The 27,651-nt window shown below is 37.0% G+C and overlaps 1 protein-coding gene across 4 annotated transcripts in view; it reads left to right on the top strand.

The window, feature by feature from the left end:
* The window catches only part of sh3pxd2b (SH3 and PX domains 2B), a 146,292-nt gene that overhangs the window by 106,974 nt on the left and 11,667 nt on the right, over positions 1–27,651 (top strand). For 2 of the 4 annotated variants that reach the window (XM_051933345.1, XM_051933346.1), the window contains 7 exons: positions 8,798–8,932; positions 10,114–10,215; positions 12,115–12,198; positions 16,280–16,397; positions 21,118–21,329; positions 23,725–23,774; positions 25,656–25,781. In XM_051933345.1, coding sequence (XP_051789305.1) covers positions 8,798–8,932; positions 10,114–10,215; positions 12,115–12,198; positions 16,280–16,397; positions 21,118–21,329; positions 23,725–23,774; positions 25,656–25,781 — 827 coding nt within the window. The remainder of the gene's footprint in view (positions 1–8,797; positions 8,933–10,113; positions 10,216–12,114; positions 12,199–16,279; positions 16,398–21,117; positions 21,330–23,724; positions 23,775–25,655; positions 25,782–27,651) is intronic. The other 2 variants (XM_051933348.1, XM_051933349.1) reach the window with 1 other exon arrangement.

Raw genomic sequence — 27,651 nt, 5'->3', positions numbered from 1 at the left:
TGTCTTTTCTTTCTTACCACTTCCCGTTAAAGAACTATACAATATACACTGTTTCAGTTTCTATACTTCATTTGTCAAATGTTTAGATGGATGTTTGTGACCTTGCCTTTAAATAACTTATTTGGGATTAACAGAAGCTATATGTAATTGAAATTTGGTTGTATCCATAATTATCTATGTATTATCACATCTGTTTATCCACTTCAGGTTTGAAGGGAGCTGTTGCACATCTCAGCAGCATTTGGCACAAGACATAAATTAACCCTGGATAAAGTTCCATTGTATGGTACACTCACACAAACACCCACATAGTAAAAATTTAGAGTAACCAGTTAACATAATATGTATATTGCTATTTTGCTTTATGGAGACAGGATTATACAAAAAAACCTCTTGGAAGACATAAGCAAAAACAAGCAAAACTCCACACAGACTACATGGACTGGCATTCAGACAAAAGACTCTGGGACTGTGAGCCAGCATTGCTAAAAACTGCACCACACTTCCACCCAGTATCCATGTATTCACCCAGTATCCATGATTATATGTTCATGAATTTCTGCTAAACAAGAAATGCACTTCTTCATTTTGAAGTTAGCATGACATATATCAGAATGACATATATAAATATATGGTTCACACCTACACGGTGAAAATGGAAACAAAAAGAAGACAAGTTAAAATAAATGTCAATACCAGAATCTTAAGCACCACTGTGCTTGCAACAATTGTGTGTTATTGTCTACATTTTCAGAAAAGAATGAAATTAATAAAGATCCAAAAAGTGAACTTAACTATAATTGCACAACGCCCTATATCCCATTCCTCCATCCATCATCAAGCCCACTTAATTCAGTTCAGGATAGTGCCAGTATATTACAGGGTACATTCACTTATACTGGTCAAACCGAATGTCTGGAATTAACCTAAGACATATTTTTGGATATGGATGAAAAATCTAAATACTAAGAGGAAAAAAAATCACAAACATGGGTGAATCTGCAACATCCAAAAAGACAGCAACTATGCTAGATTTAGTCAAATAATTCTGCAGCTGTGATGAAGCAGCACTCTTTACTGCACACCACCATATTGGCCTCTGTATATACAGTATATATATATTTTTAATTGCGCTTAGTGTTTTAAAGTGAGCTTCATGTTGGTAGTCTCCCTTTCAAGGCAAGCCATTTTAATATGTTGTTTATAAGAATTACTTATGAATGCTTAGGAATCACTTCAGTCTTTTTTGTCTGGATCCTCCTGGCACACTGGTATGAGAAAACCCCCTACAGATGATATACTGTGTGATTTGTCTTGATGTCTAGTTTTGCCAAGACATCAAGCTTTTTGCAGTCCCCTCCATTTTTGTCCATCTAGACCCAAACAAACCTCATTTTTAGGCCATAATTGCATCATATTTTTTGCAGGGAATTACTCCCTTATGAAAAAGATTCACCAAATCTTTTCACCAAAAATGATCTGAGGACATGAAAGTGTGCATGCCACTTCAGTCAAACCCAGGGGTCCAGCCAGCATTTGTAGTGCTGCTTTATGCCGTTTTGAGGTTGATAGTCCTAGCCCTCTATAAGCTGTTTACCAGAAGGTTAAAAATGACAAATTTCAAACATAAGCATGTGGAATATCATTTTGTCAAGCTCAGTGATTATGAATAATACAAGCCATCCATGGACCACTATGAGGGGGGAAAATTACAAATCCATCCATCCATTATCCAACCCGCTATATCCTAACTACAGGGTCACAGGGGTCTGCTGGAGCCAATCCCAGCCAACACAGGGTGCAAGGCAGGAAACAAACCCTGGGCAGGGCGCCAGCCCACTGCAGGACACTCACACACCAAGCACACACTAGGGCCAATTTAGGATCGCCAATGCACTTAACCTGCATGTCTTTGGACTGTGGGAGGAAACCGGAGCACCCGGAGGAAACCCACGCAAACACGGGGAGAACATGCAAACTCCACGCAGGGAGGACCCCGGAAGCGAACCCAGGCCTCTTAACTGCAAGGCAGCAGCGCTACGACTGCGCCACAGTGCTGCCCCAAATTACAAATTTCTATTACAATTGAGAATATTTAAATTAAAGCACACATTTTAATATTTCATATATTTGACGCAGGTATTCATGTTTATTTTGTACTTCTACCTCATAAGGTAAATCATTACATTTCTTGTGAACATCCTGAATTAGGGTGGCTAATACTAATTCATACTTTTTAATTCTTTGCCTTGATCAGTCATGGTCACATTCTGTAAAAATGACATTTAGATACCGTAAGTATGTCAAATATATTTTTTACTATTTAAAAAAAATTAGAAATTCTGTAATTACAGATTCAAAACATGGAGAATTTTTCTACTGACTTCTATGGCACATTCAATATAAAAAAAGTACATAATAATTTGCATTAACATATACAAGAACAAAAACCAAACAGAGACAACAGATTCCATAAAAGATGTTATTAGAAACATTTACATCATTTAAAAACATATACTTTGATAATACTTATAAAAATCTGATCAAGTCAAGCCAAGTCAAGTTGGGGAGCATGCACTGGTACAGTGCGTTGCTGCACCCACCACATGACGAAATAGCTTGGGATCTGGTTGGCAAACCCCCAGGCAGACATGCGGTCCAGTCCCACCCTCCGGAAATGACCCTATATCTGCCACAGCCAGGTGTTACATGGGCGACCCCTTGGTCTGGTCCAGCCACTCGGGTCCCCAACAATGAGGATCTTACGAGCTGGATCACCCTCAGGGGTAATGCGCCACTTGGCCGTAGTGCCATAACTGACGCTCCCTCACAATGCAGGTAATGAACCTCATTCGGGACTCCATGAGCAACCACTCATTCGACACAATGTCAAACCAACAGTACCCAAGGATTTTCCGGAGAGACACAGTACCAGTCTCCAGTCACTGGATAGCATCCATGTCTCGCAACCATATAGCTATATAAAAATAAAAACCATATTGCTATATAAAAATCTGATAATAGTTTTAAGTTTTTACATTCTGGTTAGTCAAAATTTAGTTATAAGTATCTAATACAGGAGTCAATATAAGACTTCCATACTAGATAGGTTTTCCATAATCTGTTGAATCTTTAGCCCTTTGAAAATATCCATGATTACTTCTAGCTTATTTTCTCTTCCTTTGTTCTGATCTCTTTGTTTGTTTTTGTTTTCCAAACACTGTTTGGCCATTGTTTTGAATTGGTTTATTCGTTAAACAGGCGATAAGCCCCAGGGAAGGAGTTTGATTCACATGTGAGGAATGAATCACTTGCAGATACTCATAAGATAATTTCTCTTGAAATATTTAATACATTTCTAGTTATTTGAGGTATTATTCTTTGAAGTGTTATTTTATGTACCAAGGTGATAGTCATCTCTTTCACAAGAAGTGTAATATATGCTCAGCTAAGCGAAATGGAGTTGGTAAGTACAACTCGATATGTAAAATTGCTCATTTTAATATTTTTCCACAAGACAGTGAATTTCAAAGTCATAACTTCTGGTTGCTAGCATTTCATGTTTAAATGACATATTTATAAAATTCTAGATGGTTTCCTCCCTGTTTTTGAGTAAGTTGGAGACAAATTATCTTTTTTTCTACCTGGCGCTTCAGATTCATTTTTAGCAGTTTACCACTTTAGTTAATAACAGTGCTGTGCCTCCTAAGTGTCAATTTTGATGAAAATAGATTTTCTCTCTTTAATCTCTGCTTTTCCTGAGGGCATATAAATGTTTTTATGACTACTCATAATGATATGCCACATTTCTTAAATAATTTGAAAGCTTTTCTTTATTACTTACATACTTTTCTCTAGGCTAGTTGTTGCATTTAATTTACACCTTATTTTTAACTGCTTAAAGTTTCTGTCATTTTAAAAAACAAGAGCAAAATACTGTGAAATTAAAGCAGTGAGGATGACAATTTGACTTGTGCTGAATCTTGTACATCTGTCAGTTCTCTGTACTATATCCAGCATATGTGGTTGTCACTGTTTTGTATGCATTATACTAATATTTGATATGTTACTCCTAGTCCTATTTTACCAGGAAAAAAAAAATTGTTATTTATGTCAGTCGTATTTTTATTCTGTAAGCTGCTTTACAGTTTGCATGGACATATTCAGTCTACGTGATGTAGCTCATTAATGACAGCAGTGAGTTAAACCTTATCAAGTACCGTATGTAAAACATTTCTATTTGGAGGATATTTCAATGACATCAAGTGCAAGGTTAGGAACTGGGCAAAATTCAACTCCATCATAGGACACACTCACTCACATAGACATGCTGAAACACTCATATAGAACCAATTAATAACTTAATATAATTTAAAAGTCCTGTCCATAATGAAATGGTGATACATATTCTATGTTATGACAAGTTGTCTTCCTGTCAAAAACTTGGCAAGCAGAAAAGAGGTGTTAACGTGACTAAAGGTAGGCAAGAATCCAGCAGGGGTTCTGTGACAAAGTACAGCAGTGGCAGTATCAAATGCACCTGATAATTAGTCCCCATCTTTTCTTGAAGCGCTGTTCTAAACTAATCATATCAGGGATTAGATGTATCATCTGCCTGTGGTGTTCACTCCAGCTTATTTTCTGCATTTTGCTGCCCAGTAACATCAAGTGACATCACAGAGCAGGAGCATCCTTCTGCAGACCCTATCTGTATACATTTCCAGTGACAAATAGGGTGTATAATAAATAAACTACAAAGATAATAACCATAAATAAAGTAAGTGATAAAGGTTTTTGACACCTAGTAATCAACAATACTATGTTTCAAAACACAAGAAGGAGGATACACTAAAGTGTGGCAAATTGTTTATAATGGTAACCACAATTGGGGAGTAATATCCCTGAATATGTCAAATTCAGCCCTAAAAGGCTTCTGCAAGGCTTTAACAGAAAAGTAATGGTGAAGAAAGGAAATAGAAAATACTCTTACCAAACACGCTCTAGTATGTACAGGGAATTTTAATGAAGTACTAAATGACTTGGAGATTATAGGGGGAAGAGAGAAGTATTATTTAATTACAACAGTTAAAATAAAATAAACCATCATAACCAGTGTGTATCTTCCTGGCAATTTCATAAAGACTTGAACAGGGCAAGCAACGTACCCTTATATACAGTGGTGTGAAAAACTATTTGCCCCCTTCCTGATTTCTTATTCTTTTGCATGTTTGTCACACAAAATGTTTCTGATCATCAAACACATTTAACCATTAGTCAAATATAACACAAGTAAACACAAAATGCAGTTTGTAAATGGTGGTTTTTATTATTTAGGGAGAAAAAAAAATCCAAACCTACATGGCCCTGTGTGAAAAAGTAATTGCCCCCTGAACCTAATAACTGGTTGGGCCACCCTTAGCAGCAATAACTGCAATCAAGCGTTTGCGATAACTTGCAATGAGTCTTTTACAGCGCTCTGGAGGAATTTTGGCCCACTCATCTTTGCAAAATTGTTGTAATTCAGCTTTATTTGAGGGTTTTCTAGCATGAACCGCCTTTTTAAGGTCATGCCATAGCATCTCAATTGGATTCAGGTCAGGACTTTGACTAGGCCACTCCAAAGTCTTCATTTTGTTTTTCTTCAGTCATTCAGAGGTGGATTTGCTGGTGTGTTTTGGGTCATTGTCCTGTTGCAGCACCCAAGATCGCTTCAGCTTGAGTTGACGAACAGATGGCCGGACATTCTCCTTCAGGATTTTTTGGTAGACAGTAGAATTCATGGTTCCATCTATCACAGCAAGCCTTCCAGGTCCTGAAGCAGCAAAACAACCCCAGACCATCACACTACCACCACCATATTTTACTGTTGGTATGATGTTCTTTTTCTGAAATGCTGTGTTCCTTTTACGCCAGATGTAACATGACATTTGCCTTCCAAAAAGTTCAACTTTTGTCTCATCAGTCCACAAGGTATTTTCCCAAAAGTCTTGGCAATCATTGAGATGTTTCTTAGCAAAATTGAGACGAGCCCTAATGTTCTTTTTGCTTAACAGTGGTTTGCGTCTTGGAAATCTGCCATGCAGGCCATTTTTGCCCAGTCTCTTTCTTATGGTGGAGTCGTGAACACTGACCTTAATTGAGGCAAGTGAGGCCTGCAGTTCTTTAGATGTTGTCCTGGGGTCTTTTGTGACCTCTCGGATGAGTCGTCTCTGCGCTCTTGGGGTAATTGTGGTCGGCCGGCCACTCCTGGGAAGGTTCACCACTGTTCCATGTTTTTGCCATTTGTGAATAATGGCTCTCACTGTGGTTCGCTGGAGTCCCAAAGCTTTAGAAATGGCTTTATAACCTTTACCAGACTGATAGATCTCAATTACTTCTGTTCTCATTTGTTCCTGAATTTCTTTGGATCTTGGCATGATGTCTAGGTTTTGAGGTGCTTTTGGTCTACTTCTCTGTGTCAGGCAGCTCCTATTTAAGTGATTTCTTGATTGAAACAGGTGTGGCAGTAATCAGGCCTGGGGGTGGCTACGGAAATTGAACTCAGGTGTGATACACCACAGTTAGGTTATTTTTTAACAAGGGGGCAATTACTTTTTCACACAGGGCCATGTAGGTTTGGATTTTTTTTCTCCCTAAATAATAAAAACCATCATTTAAAAACTGCATTTTGTGTTTACTTGTGTTATATTTGACTAATGGTTAAATGTGTTTGATGATCAGAAACATTTTGTGTGACAAACATGCAAAAGAATAAGAAATCAGGAAGGGGGCAAATAGTTTTTCACACCACTGTAAAAAGAATATAATCAGATCGATACTACTTATATGTGCCTATAGTAGACCAGTAACCTTAACTTGTATCACAGGACAATCGAAGGAAGCAGTTATTAAATTAAACAGTAAGCAACATATGTTAGGTACAGGTGATTTAGTAAACAGTTTGCGACGAGGGGGACAACATTTCATTAACTTGCTGCAATTCTATGAGGAAGCAACAACAACATTTGATCAGAGAGCACATACAATATATATATTTTTTTATTTTCAGCAATTACCACAGGATAAGGCAGTTGGCAGACTAAAACAAGCAGGAATTCAAGACAATGTGTAGATGGCTACAACATTTACTTCAATATACAAAGAAGCAAGTTGTGTGCGTGCAACTTTTTGTCAAATTATGCAAAGTTAAAAGCATGGTTCCTTACTGGGGGTCACTATTCTTTTTAATTTATATAAATGATATAAATATAACTAACAAACTGGTTAGATTTTTAAAGTAGATTGTTGGATACCCTAAAGTCTGTATAATTATTACACAGACACCCAAACAGAATTTGTTCAGTATAAAAAATTATGCAATGTAATGGGGTTATGAAGGTTAATGATATATTTTATGCGAAAGGCTTCAAAGTCCTAATTAACTTGTCACTGTCCACATCCAGTCAGTGTGCAGACACAAGTAAGAAGTAGTAACGGGATGTTGGTTTACATACTGTAGCACATTATGTGGAGTGTAAATCAAGGGTGGCTATGCTTCAGCAGTGTTTAACGCACTCGTGAGGCCTCATGCTGGGTTCTGAGGTTGAATGTGTTTCTACTGGCAGTAATTAAGTAGCCTTAAGTTTCTGAAAGTTAACCTTTTTACAAGCAACAGATATGAACACAGTCTAGGCTTTTGTTTTAGGCCTTAGTAATTGCTAAAATGTGCCAATATCCTAAAAGGGTGAAGTTCATCTTTCACATTATGTTCACTTTCCTTCACAAATGAATTAAATACAAATTTAAAAACTATCATAATGTAATCAGCCTTTAATTTTCCCAACTTTGAGCCAAATGTGTGGAAATGCATTTAAAAGATTATTAAATGATTGGTTACATATGGGCTATTGTCTTTGTTTCCTTGTTACAAAATGTGACCTGTGCTTTATACAGTACATTACAGTCCCAAGACTTTTATAACTGTATAATTTTGTAATTGCTTGAATTGCTCTTCTGGAGTGGTAAGGCACAAATGAAAAATGTCTTCATTGTATCGCCAGCTTTTTAATGCTTATTGATTTCTAAGATTCAAACCTAACCCTCAGATGATACATAGTGGAAATGGTTCTGATATTTTGTGTGCATGAGTCTTCATACATTTCATTTTCTAATATGTAAATCTAATATAAATGGTTCTTTTTTAGAACCATTTTGCTGTGTACGTTTTTCTTTATGAAAGTGAAATCTTAAGGTTTCATTTAGTCAGGAGTTGCTGTAGAAGTAGAAAGAGCAAATGACAAACTGAGTGACAATAAAAATATGTACATGGAGCATCAGCAAAGCAGCAAACACTTTATTATCAAAGCTGTTCATTATTTGAAAAAACATGTTTTTAGGTAAAAGACATCCTTTAAATGTAAATGTGCTTGCGATGGTGGTGGGTTAATTCATTGCACAAGTGTGTCTCTCTTGTCCATCCTGTACTGATACCTGGGCTTTGTGTACTGGTGTGCTTAATGTAAATACTAATTTGTTTTTGTTACCATATTATTTTCAATCAAAGATTGCTTTAATTTTTATGGGCTTAATAAGCAGTGAGTGCAGAATAATAAGCATTTTTTCATGCTTGATTATTGTGCATTTTTGACCTTTTCATACTTGATTTCAGCCATGTTGCAATAACCAACTGCCTTTGATCAGTGAAACAAACTTCACCTTTCTGCTGCATTGCTTTTGTTTTCAGTGCTCGGTGCTCCGGAATGCAGCATCAGCTGACAGACTCTCAGTGAATTCACACAGCTTCCATTTTCTCTTTCAGTTGGTGATTTCACATCTGCAGACCCTCTTCTTTTAGATCAGTATGTTGCTGTGACAGACTATGAGAAGCAGGAGAGTTCAGAGATTAGTCTTTTTGTTGGCCAAGTTGTGGAAGTAATAGAAAAGAATGAATCAGGTATGTAAATCCAACTTTACAAACAGTATGTGCCACATTTGTGTATTATACCACAACTAGGTTCATACTTCACACATTTCACACTGTGTAACCCGAAACAAGTTATGTTCTAACATTTCATACTGATGGTAAAAGTGAGGTGAATCTCACTGAGGAGCTGGCCACTAAACCACTAAAAAGTGTTCTTGACTTGTCGAATGTTTTAGCACCTATGTTTTTGATTAATACAATATAATAACTAAATACTTGCACTTTTAGCTTATGGTACCTCACTCTTGGTGGTTTCTGATAAGGTAATTTCTTGAGCATGTAAGTATGATTTGATGCATAGTGCTATTATAGAGCTTTCCAGTAATTTTAGGAGCACCTGTTCTGCACAATGGCACTCCAGCCACCATAAAAAAACCTCACACTGTTCCATTCCATCTGAACTAGTGTGGTGCTGAGGTGTCACCCATTGCATGGCTGCACTTGGGTCCTAATCTGGGGATGCTAAGTTGATCTGTCATGAGCGGCAATGCACTGTATCAGCGCGTGCTCCTAACCTCTGCTCTGCACACAGTAGCTTTTTAAGATGAGAAAAATGCAGTATTTACTGAAAACAACGGTTTAAGGAAACACTAAATAAATCAGACATCTGTTCTGAACCCTGTGTCTTACATAGTACATATAATATGCAGGAAAAGATAAAGATGTTTTCTCATAGTTCACACTTATAGGCAAAGCTGAATATATATGGTTTAATTAAAAAGAAGTAAATTAAGGAAAACAGATTCTTCTGTAATCCATAAAATCAAATCAAAGGTGGATCTTACAAGACACTCTGAAATACATCATAGTGAGATGTATGCTGATGGTTAAAAGTGTAGAAACTCCACAGCCAAAAGAGGCTTCTATATACTTAAATTAGTTTAAGCCCAATGTAAGAAGGAATGGACTCTGCTTTACCATATCTGTACTAGGGAAACACTAATTTATCATTGGTTTCTCAGTCATCCATCCATCCATTGATACATTTCAGAGTTGTAGGCACTTAATCAATTAGTTAAACCTTATTCTGTTTATCACAAGACACTTATTCATGCAAGGAAATATTAATCTTATTCCCTGCTCTTAATACACATGCTATAAATATTAAGTTCCATGCATTGTGAAAGGTTTGTACTTTTTTTTTTAAATAGGTTGGTGGTTTGTGAGCTCTGATGATGAACAAGGCTGGGTCCCAGCTACCTGTCTTGAGGCTCAGGATGACCCAGATGACTTTTCAATGCCAGCTGATGAAGGTAGGTTTAGGTCTTCACATACAGTATGTCACATATGTTAAACAGTCTCTAATCCAACTGGTTATGAACATTTCATAGACTGGGCCAGTAAAAGGTGGTTAGGGATAACTCAGTAGACAACTGAAATATTAAAGTTGAACAGTCCAAATAAAATTACATAAATTTTGGAATTTCTATGATGGTGATATGCTGGGAAGCCAACCAACAGCATTTTAAGTAGGTATAATAGATTCTTGGCTTAAAGAGTGCACCTCTTTTACAAAGCACAAAGTTAGAAAGTGAATATGCTTATGTTTTAGTATAAATTATGCAAATGTGTATAAGCCAGGTAAGTATGGCCTGTAAAATTGTTTATTCTAGTTTAAGTTGTACTTGATTCCTATTTAAAATTTAGGTATATTGTTTTCATTTCATAATAGTTGCACTGAAAAGTTAGCAACCATTGATCCATCAATGCATTCATTTACCAAACACACTTATCCAGAGAAGGGTTGTGGGAAAATGTTAATGACTGTTTTCAGTTCTATAAAGTTATAATGTTTTATGTAAGTAAAGCTCCCATTATCTTACATATACAACAATTCAACTTCCGTCTGCTGTGTGTTGGCCATTAACTGTAAGAATGTTGTGTAAAAAGGCAAACACGTTTGCTTTCTGCTTTAGTATTATTCCAGTGTACTGTTTCTTTAACTCTGAATTAACAAACCTAAAATGTTTACGTCATTTATGTGAAAAAATGCTGCTGTTGTGAAATTATGATATAATACAGAGAAAGTATTAACTTCAGTACCTGTTTGTATATTTGCGGCCAGTTAGGTGCTAAAAAGTATATTGCTTGTGTAAACAAACTGATTACTGTAGAAATGTATTTCAATAAAAGTTATTGTTTATATCACTTCTCACTTGTTTAGACTTCTAATTTGCTGAGCAGTAGGTGAATCGGATACGTTTCTTTCTAAATATATTACAGTTTTGTTGAAGATCTTCCAATTATTCTTATTATGTATTTTATATGACGCAGTTTTGCCATAACTAAGGAATCTTAGCCTATTTTTAAAAAAAAGAAGTTGTGCTTTTTATTTTAATTGTCATGAATGCAGAATTTAAATTCTTGAAGCTGTGAATTTTAAAGATGTACAGTATCAGTTTAGGATGGCACAGTGTTTAGCACTGGTGCCTTGCAGCTCTATAAGACTGGGCCTCATTCTGAGAATGCTCTCACTATCTGTGTGGAGTCTGCATATTTACCCTGTGTCTCTTGGGTTTTTATTTACTTCTCTATCCTTATCCCAGGGACTTGTGTCATAGCTTAGTCTGAAAATCTAAATTGACCAGTTTGGCAGGTAGTGTTTTGTAATGGATAAAGTACTGCAATTTATAAGAAGAATCACAAGGTTGATGTTCACTTCCTCCAACCCAATTTATGACCCTCAACAAGTCAATTAATTTGCCACTGGTCCCACTCTAAAAATGGACACGAAACATAGTGCCTTCTCCTAATCTTTCAAGTCACTAAGTCACCTTGGATAACAGTCTCAGTGAATATAAAATAATAATAATCATAATAATAATCACAATGAAAAAGAAGAAGTACGCACTGCGATGGACTGGCTGCACATTGACTGTTACTGGCAGTCTCCTATGACGCTAAATTAGATCAAGTACGTTGAGTAAATGGATGGATGGGCTGTATTAAATATTAAAATAACTGTTGGTGATTCTCCTAAAATAAAGCACAATTCCCAGTACACTGTGCAGAAAAAATTTAAATTAAATTAAATTTTCTTCTGTATAGAGGAGAAAAACTTAGTGACTTCTTTATGGACTTCGGTCACAGAGGGCATTAATTTACTTTTGGTTTCCTTTCTGCTTACCTTCCACTTCTCACTGTGTGGCCAGTTCCTCGGAAATACTGGTCTTTTCCAAGGCATGTGGGTCGGCGCAGAACTCTTGGAGATCTTTTCGCCACAGGCTGTGGCCAAGGTGGAGGCAATATTTCGCCTGCATGCTAATTATTTACCACTGCACGTATTGTCATTTCTCCTGCATGCCAAATGTGTGGTGCATATTTAATGTGATGTCCCTTCCCTGCCCAAATGTCTTGCAAGCTAAACTGCACCTCTCATATGTTAGACAGCCCTTATTTTTTACCATATGACCTTGAAACAAATTTTGCTTGTGGTGTCTTTGCTCAAAACAGTTGAGTGCTTATGACATATAAATTAGAATGGACATCTTCATTCCCCAGCCAACAAAAAGAAGGTTATATAATGAATAAATCATGAATGAAGCAATTAATATATTGCTGTGTTTGTTTTTTTAAAATTCACACATGACAGTAATTTAATTAATTTATTATTTAATAAGTCAATCTACAGCTTGGACAACTTGTGTCTATTAGTGAGAAGCCCTTTACAAGGTACACAGTCACAGAAGAACACTTAAGCAGTACTGGCTGTACACATGCTGCCACACAGAAACCCTAAAGACAGTTTGCAGTTTCTTCCAATTGTTCTCATATTTTTTACATGAAAATGGAGACAAACTGATATCTATATATATAAAATCCCTATGTGCGTCCAGGTGTCCGTGTGTGGGTGTCTTCTGATGAAGTGCGCATGCGCGGGGCACGGTGCGATGCACGATATTACTGTCAGAGAAAGTTAGAGGCGTTTTACGGAAATACAAACCAGTATTACCGCGAGAGGAAATTAAAGGTACACAATACAGTGACGCATATTACAGCCACATACAAGCCAGTATTACTGTCAGAGGAGATTAAAGGCATATTACCGACGCGCACGCCTGTATTACCACCAGAGAAAATTAAAGGTATATTACGGACGTACAAGCCAGCGGACGTACAAGACGGTATCCTTCAATAAGGGCGAGCACAAAAAGGCGACCTCAATTGGGCGCAGCGAATAAAGGCGCGCGTAAATAAAGATCTTCACCTTTGTTGCTCTTCACATATTCCAGAGCCATTTGAACTAAATAATCTACGAACGCCATTATTCGCCGCGCTCAATTGAGGTCGTCCTTATTGAATAGAGCCGTACAAGACAGTATTACTGTCACAGAAAATTAGACACACAATACACGGCGGCAGCCCACGAAGAACGGTCAGCTCAGCAAGTAAACATCAACAAAAGAACGGCTGAAAGAAAGAAAAATACGACCAACAAAAAGAATGAGGTCAAAGTCCCTTGCCATTTAATATAGACTGTTCCTACTAATGTTTATGCACTACTGTTCTAGCGCCCGTTATTGTAACGGGCAAAATGACTAGTTAGTTTTATATTTGCCTTCAGAGCTAAATGCTGCACTGAGAAAAGTCATCCATACAAGGACTGTTCTGGAGAAAAATATTTCAGTAGCTCTTTTGACTAACAAGTTGAAGATGTCCTCCGAAACATTTATGTATAAAAAAGAGTAGAGGTTTAAAAAGCACAACAAACAACAGAAAGGGACCTCCAAAAGCTATTAAACAGTAATCAATATTCAAAATGCACAAAACCAGAACCTGAGAAAATAGCAAGCAAGCAGCAAAGTATTATACAACTTGTGACACATTTCCTTTTATCCTGATAGTGATACCAGTAAATGTGCGGAGTTTAAAGTTAGTAATATGGATGTGGCACCACCTGGTGAGATATAACAGACATGTGGGCTGTGGCTTGCTCTCCAAAGATGAAGAACTGTGCTTCATTATTTCTTCTTAGAGTGTAGTCCATAGCTTTCGAAATTTACTATTTTTTACTAAAATTTGCTGATTACCACAACCTTGATGATGCCTATTGTGTGTTGTTTTTTTTTTATTATCCACAGCTTTGCCTGGCAAGTAACATTACCTAATAGTCATTTTACCTCATTTAATGGAATTTAAATGGGCTCCTGATCTTCTCAGTTATTCAGTTTTTCAACTCTTGCTTGTGTAATTTTTTACATCTTTAAGTTTTCGACCTGTATCTTACATTGTGACAATGTTTTCTGGCAACTTCACCAATTTTGGAAGTTGACCTATTTAATTTTTTTTTCTGTTTCCTTTGATACCAATTAGCGATCAGTTTGACCATTTTGTCCATTAAGATTAGTTATGAAAATCATTATTTTAATCACAGTTGTTTCGTGCTTTGTTTGTGTGGGGTCTGGGAAATAACTGTGAGGTCAGAAGAACAATGATGATCCACTGTGGATTGGACTGAGCAATAATCAATATAGTGAAAAGTGATAATGATACAGAGATAAACTTTTAGCTATTTCACTGGTTAAACATATCAATATACTGTATATTACTAGCTGTACCCTGTGGCTGCGCCCACATAGTACTGAAACAGGACAAACTTTAAAAATTAATAGACGTTGGCACTATATGTGATGATTTTCATCTCTGACGGGAGAGTGTTCCCCGAGTGGGGAGAAAAGCACATGGCCGTGATATCTCTGGCAATCAGCAGCTACCCTCTAAAACACATGGAGCTCTGATCTCTCTCTCTCAAAAACGTCAAACGTTATTCCTTAACAATCTGTAGATGATAATGTGCTGTATGTTGAACAAACAGGTGTCGCTAGCTAAGCGGAGGCAAGGTGCACTCTAACACATGGCAAGATGTAGACCAACTCATACAAAGGCTGGCGAGTGAATGAGGAAGGCCCTGCCCCCCTGCTCTCAATCCACAGCCATTCTCTTGAATTTCCATAAATACATCAGTAGCGCAAGCGAACTATGGTATTTAGCATGATGAGAGAAGTCGCAAAATCAACCAGAAAGTTCAAGCAAATTATAGAAGACAACCAGATCTAAATCCGTTAAGTAGTTCTCTCTTGAAAAGCGGACAGACATACAGTCAGAACACGCTTGGACCACAAAATTTTTAAAACCGTTTCTTAGTGAGCACCTATGGGCCAAGGGTAACCTATATTCCAAATTTCAAGTCCCAAGTCCTCATGGTTCAGGAGATTTCGTGATGAGTCAGTCAGTGGTATTTGGCTTTTATGTATATAGATTAGCTCTGTGAATTCTTAGAAAGCTGATATTTAAAGAGGTATTGCAGCAAAGCAGAGATTGAACTCTTGACTATGCTTTGCTAGACATTCCTTCTCATGTTTACTGTCTGCACCTGCCTGATGTAGACCAATGTTTCCAGTCATTTTGTACAAATTCATAAATGATAGCACGCAGGATAAGTTGAGAGTGTTACGCTTATTAACACAGGTAATGTGATCGACATCTTTACTGTCCAGTTTATATCTATTCATACAACTTGGGGCGTCACTCAGGTGTGCGGAGTAGGGTACAGTATAGTGTACCAGCATACCCACAATAAGCTTCACCTAGCTATGCTAAGCACGGTGTATTCAGTCTCAACTTCCACAGCATGGCTTTAATCAATAACAAAAATGAAAACAACCTAGAGTTACTACAGGACCACATTCACACCTACACTGGGGTCTGTGCAATGTGTTTATAGTGACAGTAACCCACCTTACTCTCCCTTTGCAAACAATGTACCTGTTGATTTCAGTGCTGCTGATCAGTGGGGCTTGCAGATATTCTTATGTGTAGAAGATTTGTTTCAGTTTGCACAGTTGAACATAAAACTGTTAAAACAATGTATAGCATTTTTAAATGCAAATTGCTGCTTAATTAAGTCGACAATCGATGGGATGAATTATTTGGTTCTGACAAAAAACGAAATATGAGACTAAAAATCAAGTGAATCTATTTGTATTTGTTAGCCTTTAGTTCAAAAGGTAATGAAAGTAACATTAATTTCTGTCATGAAAAATACTTAGTCAGCCAAGTGATCATGAACATTAGAAAACTATAAAGAATATTCAGATACAACTGGTCCATAGAGTTACTTTTTTCACTATCAATAAAACTGAGCAGAAGACAACTACAAATACATTGATTCATTCTTATAGGTGGTGAGAGAGTAACTATTCCTAAAAGTAAAATGTCATGCCATGAGAACCTACATTCCAACACAATATTGTAGAAATGGACAGCATTTCAAGTCTTTAACAGTGTATAACCTTTAACATTCTCTAATGTTTTCAGATGAGAAATATACAGTTGTCTACCCCTACACAGCCAGAGATAAAGATGAGATTAATTTGGTCAAGGGAGCAACAGTCGAAGTTATACAGAAGAACCTAGAAGGCTGGTGGAAAATCAGGTATGTTGGAAATGGACGGCCTAACTTGCTACTCTGATATCAAGATATTAAACCTGATTCTGGAAGGTAATGGCACACCAGTCTCTCTTTAAGGAGAACTGGTTACAAGTTAACTTCAGAATCACCACCTGCCTCTGTAAAAAAAAAATACAGTACCTGCAAAGTTTTTCACATAGTTAGTTTTGCTTTTAACAAAATATGTAAAATGTAATTTTCATTTATGTGTGATAATACTATTATACCTTTTTCTGCCCTGTTTGCATTTTGCACCTTCTCCTCATGTTCATTCAGATTTTCCGTGTACATACTGCTTTTCTGTCAGATTTCAGATATACTGTATAGCTTACTGCACTACTCTAAATTGTCCCTGTGCGAGTGAATGTTAGCATCTTCTCATGGTGTTTTCCCACATTGCATCAATGGCAGCCAAAATAGGCTCTGGTTTCCAGGTTTGACCCTGTAGTGGACAAGTGGGTTACAAATTGATTGGATCGATATACCGGCCCTTTGTGACTGACTGTGGATGTTAGTGTGTGACACTGCCTTGTGATGGACTGCTGTTCCACCCAAAGTTGGCTCCTTTCTTGCATCTGATGCTGCCAAAATAGAATATGTCACCTTGCAATTCTGCAAATCAAAAAGTGAGTTCAGAAGAAGAATGGAGCACAATCAGTTTTGGCTTACTACCAGGGTTCTTTGTGATAGATCTGAAAGGCTTCTACAAATTATTTCAAAATGTTTACTGGTAAGAAACTTTTTTTTTTATATAAACTGCCAAGATATTCCTCTTTGTAGGGAGGCAAATTATAAAATTCAATCCATTCATCACCAGATTCAGACCCATTTACAGATGCATCCCCAATTTGCAAAAGTGGACAGATTTTGGCAGAAATTGCACTACATTGATAAAAGGTAGTCGAGGATGTAGAGCAAGGCGCCGCACTGAACATTGTTGGAGGATGGAGTGGAAATGTGCTTCACATACTCAGCCATATGTAGTTTTACGCATGCCTGTTATTAAAACTTGTTGTGGGTTTAGGAAAATTAGCAAGACAGTAAAAGCTCACAAAGCATAGCATGCAGAAAATAAGGGACAATTTAATGTGTTAAATAGTACATGCTTCAGAAGTAAGGAACCAGATAAGAATGGCACTAGTCACTGCAATTAACAAGAGGCTCGTGGCAACACTAAAGCAATCTCAGAATGCCAACTGCAGGAACCTAGAATAAACTGCAGTGGATAAACAGTCTAGGCCATTGTAGAAAAAGTCCACATCAACATGTCAACTATTCAAGGCACGTGGGGGACAGAGACAAGTGGAAAAGGATTAGTCTGATGAAATGAGAGCTCAACATACTATTACAGTAGAACCTCGGTTCACGAATGTCTCTGAACATATACAAATTGGGTTACGACTAAAAAGTTCGCCAGACTTTTGCATCTGTTCACGACCACACACTCGGTTGACGAACAAGCCAGTTTCCCCTTCCGGTTTGTATGCGCCGATGATTTCCGTACACATTGCATTGTTCTCGGTCAGACGTGCATGCTTTCGCTGTGAACTCTTTGTGCGCTATTTTGTTTCCCTTCCGGTTCGTACGCACCGATGAATTCTGCACGTGTTCAGTCTCTCCCTGTAGTACATTGTTCTCGGTCAGACATGCATCGCGCAGAGGGACTCTACCTCAGAACTGTAACCTCCTCTCCACCAAGCTTCCTGCTCGCTTCCTTCATGCCAGAAGTCGACTCATGCAAGGTTAGTTTTCTTGGTTGTTTATTAAAAAAAGTGTTTACATCGAGCAGTTTGTCAGGGTATAGCGTGAACTCCTGCAATGTTACTTTTCTTGGTTGTTTATTAAAAAAAGTGTTTACATCGAGCGGTGCGTCAGGGTATAGCGAGAACTCCTGCAATGTTACTTTTCTTGGTTGTTTATTAAAAAAAGTGTTTACAGCGAGCAGTTCCTAAGGCTGTAGCGTGAACTCCTGCAATGTTAGTTTTCTCTGTTCAAGGTTTTCTCAGTGTTATTCAATGTTTTTACATTTAGTTTACTATTACTCTGTGCATTCTATGGTATAATTAACTATTTTTGTGCTTAAAAATCTTTTAAAAATATATATTTACATACAGTTCGTACGGTCCGGAACGGGTTAATTGTATTTACATACAATCCTATGGGGGAAATTACTTCAGGTCACGACCAAATCGGGTTGCGACCAGAGTTTTGGAACGAATTATGGTCGTGACCCGAGGTTCCACTGTATATGGAGCTGTGGAAACATCCCTACCTTCTCTGTACCAGGCCCTTAAATAGTTACGTGAAGGCAAAATAGATGCAGCAAAGTACAATATCACTTTAAGAACTTGCAACAGACCTGTGCTTTAGAAGAAGATTCACCTAACAGAAAGGGCCCAAATCATGGTTAACAGAAAGGGCCCAAATCATTTAAGACTTTGTTGGATTTGCTTAAATCAAAAATGTTACTGTCCTGGAGCAGCCCATTAAAAGCTCAGACTTCAGTTCATTTCATCTTGTGTGCCTGCCAGGAGGTGAAAATTACTGTTAGCCTGCAGTGTAACACATAGCTTATGGAAGCCTGAACAGGCTGGGCAAAAAAATCCACTGTTAATATTTGCAATGCAAGTGGACATATCCTAAAACAGATATGAATATCAGTTCTGTGAGATGTACCGCTATCAAAGATGGACTCAACTGGGGGTGAAAACTTATGAAAGTAAGATGTTTTCATTTTTAATTCATATGTAAGAATCTTTAAAAAATATATATATATTTTTGGCATTAACGTTTTTAATGTTAAACAATATCAGAATTACACAGTGGTTAGCACTTCTGTTTCGCTGCACCAATGTCCTGGATTCACATACAGGCTTAGTCTTTAGTCTGTGTGTATTTTTCACATTTTTCTCCACTTTTGTGTGGTATTTTCTGTGGGTACTATGGTTTTCCTTTCACATCTAGGCAATGTATTATAATGTCTAATGAATTACAGTCTAAACCCTGAGGTTGCTGACCCACTGTGTGACCCCAAACAAATCAGTTTGCCTCCATGTACTTCATCTAAAAACATTAAACTGTGCATGTGTAAACAAATTTATTCTCTTAACTGTATTTGTAATTAATTAATTATAGTAATGTGCTGTTTATGTAGGTTTGTAAAGAGACATTTAACAGTGAACATTTACACAATAATCCGTCTATGCAGTGACAAAGCTTACATTTACTGAGAAAGAGATGGAAAGAGCCCAGGCAGAAATGAGGTCTACCAAGAACATACACAAAGAACTAAGCGATGGCCATTAGTAATACTTCCGAGCACACTGGTGATGCTGATGTGTGCATGAGTACACGCAGTTCAAAATCTGCTCCTGCTTTGCTTCCTGGATATTTTGTGGGCTCTGAGCCCCATAACCCAAAACTGGAGTAAGCAGATTAAATACATAAATGAATGGACTATGGCAATACAAAAATCCAGTCAAATATGAATAAAATATATATGCTGAAAATGCTCATACACACTTTAATTTCAAAATATTTTTACAATAAACTCTTTATATTGAATATTAAAATAAAGAGAATGGATACTGAATAAAAAACTTTGTAGGAATGTATTTAGTATATCAGTCCTTCACACAACTGATCATCCACTGGAACTTTCTTTAATTATAACAAACATTAACATATATAATGAATCAGAAATAGCAAGCAACTATCTCAAAGCACTTTACATGCTCATTGTTATAGTCTCAGGATTTATGGTCATATAGTAGTTGAGACTGTACACTCCGGTTAAAGGTTTTCCAATGTCCTACCCATCATTCCAGAAAGTCTGCCAGGTCTGATACACTGCATCTCCATAAGGCCCTACATCCAGTGAATTCCTGACCTAAGGTGTACTTTTATGGTCAAAATATTTAGAATATATAGTGTTATAAAAACTAAAGACACAAACCCTCTTCACACACATGCCGAGCAACAGGGTTACTGTGTCTATTCAAGCAGCAAGCCTGTGGTCTGTCACACCAATATTTATCTGCCCATAGAGGACAAAAATAGTTTTCATCTGTGTTCATTTGGAATTGAGTTATTGTATGTTGTAAGTTTAGAATAACTAAGTTCTGTGGTAACACTTTAGGTACTGTAAAAATTTATTAATTTATCACTTACTCTTATGTAATAAGACCTTAAAAAGGCTTATTTTGGCGTTAATGGCACTTATAAAGCATTAGTAATGTGTCTATTCATTTCTGAGCAGTGTGGCATTTGATATGCTGATAAAATTAATTATGAATATGAAGGATTCACAGGCAATATATGGAAATATGCAATATTAAGAGAAATACGTCTAACTTAAGATACTTCTGATTGGCCCAAAGTGAAGTTATTTTAATATCCCACATTGCACTAATGTTTTGAAAGTGTCTTTAAAACCAAAAACAGGCCTTTGTTAAGTTCTTGTTACCAGTCCTGTTTTTTGATTTCTGACCAAGAGTATTGATTTCATTTCATTGCCTTTTCAACATTAGATACAGATTTTCAAACAATTCACAAAATAACACAGAAAAGTCTATATAATTAGAATTTAAACCTTCAGCCCCATCACGGTATGGTGCTTCATTGAATTATATTTCTGAATGCATTCATTGTCACTATCAATACTTGCCGTGTTGGCTGAATGTAATATCACTGTGTTGTTTTGCAGGTACCAAGGCCAGGAGGGCTGGGCCCCAGCCTCATACCTAAAGAAAACTGACATCCTGTCTCAAAAGCTGGCTTCAGGATCATCTGCTCACGCGAGCTCTAATGATCTTGAGGGCTTCTTTAAACAAAGTGGTGCTTGCAAAGATGGAAGAGAGAAAGAGGGAACAGACAACCAGAAAGATGTCAAATCTTCATTTTTTGATACAAAACACAGTAAGCTTTCTCCATATTTACAACAAACTGATTTTTCTTCTCGTTCCTTCTGTTTATTGTAAATGCATGCGCTATTTAAATTTACTAGACTCAGTACATCTCAGACCACAAAATGGCTATAAACTCTCTCCCTAGGTCACTTTCAGCCATGCAATGGATTCACTTTGTATAATACCTTAACAGAGAAAAGGCAGAGATATTTTTTAAGTAGGGATGAAGAGAAGAAACAAAAGTCACAAAACAAGTAATGTCAAAAGCATGAATATATTGTTGCAGCCAAATCACTAAACAAAGAAGTAGTCAAACTATCTTAGCGCAAATTGTGAAACCAAGAAAACTATATTTATACAGACGCTCATAAAGTTTTTTTAGGTTTCTGACCAATCTCCGATAACCAGGACGTGCATGACCACTAACTTTTATACCATCTGTCCAGTGACATGATGGCTCATGACCTCCAGTTGTCTGGCATAGCAGCATGGATAGCAACCACACACAAGCTCAAACTCGGAAGGTCACAAGTCCAAAAATGGAGGTACCCGCAAGAAACAAAATGGTGTTGTGTTAAGACATTAAATATTTTTAACAATTTTAACAACTGTGCTTTGCTCAAAATAAACCTTAAATTTCCATATTCGAAAACACAAAGAATATGAAATGAATGCTAAATAAATCTATAAAATATTAAAGAAAAAAAGAGAGTCATAGCACTCTCAGGGTCAGTGGCTATTCTGTCTTTTTTCAAGAGTCATTAGGCTTTTGCCCCCTCCAGTGAACCTTGGGGTCTTTGCAACTCTGAATCCTCAGGTATCCTTAACAGCGTGGGACTTTCAGGCACTCTCTGGACTGCACTCCCAATTGGGAGCAACTTTGATGCTGCCCATTCCCTGAAGAGCAGGAGAGTACCGACTTCCTGCTAGTTCCTCGCATTCAGGCTCTTGCATGGACAATATGGCCCCAGCAGCCCCAATCAGTGGCTATTTACTGTTTTTTATTGACCAAGGGGTCACACAAACTCTTGCCTGCTTTCTCAGGTCTCTCTGTCTCCCTCTAAAAAGTAAGGGTTATGTTGGTGTAATGTAACTTCTAGGGGAATGTTGTACAACTCCACTGAAGTTGCAAATCTCTCTTCTTCTTATCCATGCCTTCTCAGCACCCCAGCCTTTTGCTTTTCTGGGCATTGCTACAGAGCCTCTATTAACCACACTGGTAACAGCAAGATATCTTCTGCTGTCAGTGTGATGTTGTCTTTCTTGGAGACTTACAGTGTGGTTTTAAGCTGCCTATTAGTGTTCTTGCGTTTGCCAACCACTTAACAGTCAGGCACCACGTTACAGTATGTATTCCTGTATAGATGACAAATATAACTGCAGTGATTCCTCTGTGTTACAGATAGTAACATGTGTGGAACACATGACCTCCATCATGTGCACAATGCCACCTGCCATCTGAGAAATGGAGGTGCAACTGTTCTGTTCTCTGCTCAGTCCAGGTTTACAGCCAGTGACATCGTTACAGGATGGCATCCTATGGATTAGTGCCCACTGCTATGAACACACGTGATCTGCCTGTACTACCACCACCACCTTTTCAAAGATCAGATTCTGTGAAATCTGTCATTCTGCAGTTTGCATTCAATAAAGAAATTACTATCATTACAAGCATAACTTTTACTGGAAGGCATCTGAAGCGCCTCATTTGAAACTCTATAAATAAATGTCTTCAAAACTCAATCTCAAATATAAAGCTCAATATGGAAGTGTTTGTTCTTTATACAATTCCACACCCTTGGTCTAATCTCAACAAACTTTTTGCACACATATGCCACTTTGTCAAGAAGAGACGCTGGACTACTTTGGAACCCAAGATTTTGACTCTCTGGGTACCTTTGGAGGAGTTTTCCCTTTTTACTACAGTGACGTTTACGAACAGTGCCACCCGGTGGCTCACTTTTGTCACTGAGGTTCAGAGCAAGTGCAACACCAGAACAGACTGAATCCATACTAGCAAACAAAAGGACCAGAACTTAAAATTACTTAACACCGGGTGTTGCTGCTAGTTGCGCATATAAATCCCAAGTTGAGTTTTTAAAATCTCCTCTCCAAACAGAAATAAAAATGTAGAAAAGTCTCTCATTACTTTAAACTGCACATCAATGGCTTATGCCATAAAAGTAGGGTAAGGAGAAACTGCATGCAAAAAGAGTGGAAGCAGTGACCCAACCAGGAATCATAACAGGTTTTAGAATTCATTAGGTAGTCATACCACTGTACTGTACCTTAAATTTAATTTCAAAAGGTAAAATTAGTGCTGGAAGTTGCATTCAGTCAGCATTGATTGCATTAGTGATAATATATGTCAGAGTATCACATTCTGTGGTTTCTTGCCTTTTCAGAGTCCCCTGATGCTAGGCAGCGGCCCCCACCTCGACGGGACCTTACAATAGTGAGTATAAGTAAACTCCCCGTGAACTGTTCACCACATTTACCACTTTTTTGTTTATTTTCAATCTTTATATCAACTTTTTTTTTGGTTGTCTTATGAATCAAATAGTTATTGAATACTGAAACCATAATGAGATAAGAATATAACTGCTGGGCAGCCTGCTGCTTCTATTCAAATTACCCACTTGGCAGACAAGAGGCTACCCATCATCTGCTTTCATTCATTTAGTAAAAGGGATTGTAGCATCTCAGTATTAGAAAATGCCACTTTTATTTTATTAAGCATATGCAAACGTTAGTATTTATTATTTAGCAATATTAAAGATGTCCATCCCTTATGTACTGTATGCCTACTTTGCCCAATTCAAGGTCATAGGAGCCAGAGCTTGACCTGGCATCTTCGGATGCAGGGCAGAAACTAAACCTGAATAGGGCACCAGCCCATCACACAGCACGCTCATGTACACTTCTCTATCCCCTAATACTGAGCCAATTTACAATTTTATGAAGTGCATGTATTCTGTGCGGTGATCGCTGCATGCGCCGCCTCTTAGTGCGGAGGAAATCAGTTTAAGAAGCGTGTAGTGATTAACAACTGGGTCAGGGAACACTTAACACAAAGCATTTAATGTGCTACATTAACTTATGATGGAGTTTGAGAAAATTTAGTATATTAAACATTGATTTTAGTATGAAGTTTAGTTTATGACATTCTACTTTAATGACAAAATAAACTATGAGAATGAAGTGGGGATGTCGACTTTAATCTCGACATAAGCGTGGAGAATAAAGTCAACATGTCGCCTTTATTCTTGACATATAGTTTTTTTTTTCTTCACCGTGGCCCTCATATGCTTCCGTAGGGCTATACCACAAATAGCATTATAAATGCAAGTTGCAGTTTTACTATTTACAGTATGTATATAGCTTAGCTTGAAGCAAGGTCCATATTAATGCAGTTTGCTGTAATGATGGTTCAGTTGGTAAAGATGTCATCAGCAAGTTGCACTTGTTTTATTTTATTTTATTTTAATTTGGTGAATACTGTGTAATGCACCTGGGCTTGAAGTCTTGGAAGTTGCACTATTATTTATTTTATTGTTAATATTTATTAGTTTAAATATCATGCAATTTAATGATGGAAATGTTGTTTAAAAAGTCACGTTAACATGTCAGTGGACAGAGATTGTTAACATTAACAAAGTGTAGTTGGTTTACAAAAAATATTTACTCTTTATTCCTTTTCTAAGACATGTTCAATGCAATACAACTTTTGACAAGCACCTCTGGATATTTTACTAAGTCTAAATGCCTCTTTGGATGGTTGAAAATATGTTGTCAAAATTTTAGTTTAAGTTGTTTGCAAACTTTGTTCAATAAAAAGGCTCTATATTTTGATTGCATCTGTCATGCAATGTGATTCCTTCTCTCCATTAGTGCCACCCCCTTGAAAACTGTCACTTTATGGGGCCATACAAGCCTGTATTAATACTTGTGCAGATTAAAATGTTTTTTTGTACAATGTATAATTTTCATGACAGTGGAATGGGTTGTTCTTTGCCAGTAATTGCAGTGGAAAATGTGGTTAACATCCACTCCACTCATGCATGGGAAAAAAATACCGTCCAATACCGTGAAACTGGTATCATATTGAAAAATACTGTGATATAGAATTTTGGTCATACCACCCAGCACTACTATAATGTTAGAAGTTACTGAATTGTACATAACTTGTTTTAATATTCCAGTCTCTACAGAAAATTGTTGAAAAACTTAATATTTTAAAGCAAGGTTTACATTTTATGCAAACTATATTGATGATTGAGAGAGGAAAGGTACATTCTTAGGAAACGGTGTGTTCAATGACTTGTTTTATTTATAGCCACGTGGCCTCAATCTACCTAAGCCTCCTACACCCCCACAAGTTGAAGAAGAGTATTACACAATCGCAGATTTCCAGACAACCATTCCTGATGGCATCAGCTTTCAAGCAGGTGTAAAGGTGGAGGTAAGTTAAGGTTTACTTGTGTGTCATTAAAAAAAACAGAATGTGATACAGCAATATTCTCAGTCTACTCAGAAAACTGAACTTTAAATTGAATCTTTTCTTAACTCACATTGGTTTATTCTTCTATGACCTGTACATGGTAGAAAGTGGTAGAAAGTTAAGTTTTATTTACAACACCCTATTTCAATTTTAGCTTTAATTTTCATTCTCTGAAAACATAAGCAGCCTAATTTAGGAGTCATTCTGCAAACTTAACTTCATTTGTACAGACAATCCACTATTATCAGACCCACATGATCAGAACAAATCCAGCTACAAGTAAAAGCTTAATGACGTTTAAGTTTGGTCCTGTTCTTCCAGAGATATGTAGGACCTCACCAACACTTTTAGATCCTCTTGGTCATTTTATTTAAAAAAAATCTAAATTAAAACATGTTCATCTTTCACAATAATTAGGTGGCTGATGCATAATTACACATAACATTATTCTGATAGTTGGCTGTTTTTTGTTCCATTTTGCTAAAGGCAAAGTAGGTTGTTTTTAAATGTTATCATCTTTGGTTGAAAAGTAGTCTTTTAGAGTGACACTGCAGCCATAGTACACTTATGTCATAGTATCTTTTCTCTTGATTGTAAAAAAAAAAAAAGCTTAAAACCACATTTCCACTTTTGCATTACACATTTGGGGTCAAAACAGTACTGATATTTCATACTGGCAAAAAAAAAAAAAACAGTGCAAATGTGCTTATGTTCTGAAGGAAAACCGTTTAATAATGGTTTAATCCAAGCATGCTAAGGGTGGACTTGCAATAATTATTCAGTGTGTTTATTTATGCATTAATAACTTGGTTTCTAAAATACCATGTAAACTTTTAATTGGGTTAGAGAAACTAGGTGTTTGGTCTCTAAGAAGCCTGGTTAACAGAGGTAGATGTCTCTGCGAATGACCTGTTTATGTGGCCATGTACACCCTTATTCTGTAGTTTGCACATGTCTGTTACACTCTGTTTGCTGGCTTAGATTCACACACACATCGAAATACCCACAAATTTTTGGGCAAACGCATTATTCCTTCATTTAATAATCTATTTCGGTATTTCAGAAATCACTAAATTTATGCTGATAAAGTGAACGTACAGTGCAGCAGCAGAATCTCAAAAAGAAAAAGGCAACCTGTTAAAATTAACACGCTTTACATAGTCCGATTACTTTTTAAAGTAACAAGTAACCTAAAACAATACTTATTTCGTTGAAGTAAAAATACTTGCGTTATTTTTATCCCAATTGCACTGGGTGTAAGGCGAGAATCACATGTACCATGTCATTTGCAGGGTTCAATCGCAGAGCCAAGCAGAAAAGAGTGTATTGTGTGTAATCCAACCTGTAATTAATGTGTCAGTTTAGTTTTCATCCAGCTATTTTCGATTGGCATCCTGAAATAGTGTGATCAAGTGATGCAAAAGCCAGTGTTCATGCTAGAGATGTAAAAAGGGGATGTAAGTTATTTATTTCACAGCACATGAAAGACTAAATGTATTAATAAAACACATGACAATTATCAGAGGCTTCATATGCTTGTTTTTTGGATTCACGGCAGCCAATAATGACGTTTAACTCTTTTTTTATGCAGTTTAATTACAGTATTTTACCAAATGAAAGCTCCACAAATTACTTAAGCATTTAAATTCTAATTTTTAAGAAACCAGCTTTCTGCCTTATCCAAGTTACTCACCTTACGTCCATTGTGTCTGTTCATGTAAACACACTTATTGTTTCATTTCATTAACTATACATAATAGTGTTTACAGGTGGAGTGGTGAGTCTGAGGCTATGGATCTGCTCTGGCAATCTGGAGGTTGCCAGTTCGAAT

This window comes from Erpetoichthys calabaricus, chromosome 11, assembly GCF_900747795.2.
Source record: "Erpetoichthys calabaricus chromosome 11, fErpCal1.3, whole genome shotgun sequence".
NCBI classification, from domain to species: Eukaryota; Metazoa; Chordata; class Cladistia; order Polypteriformes; family Polypteridae; genus Erpetoichthys; species Erpetoichthys calabaricus.
This window is presented reverse-complemented; position numbering and strand designations above follow the sequence as displayed.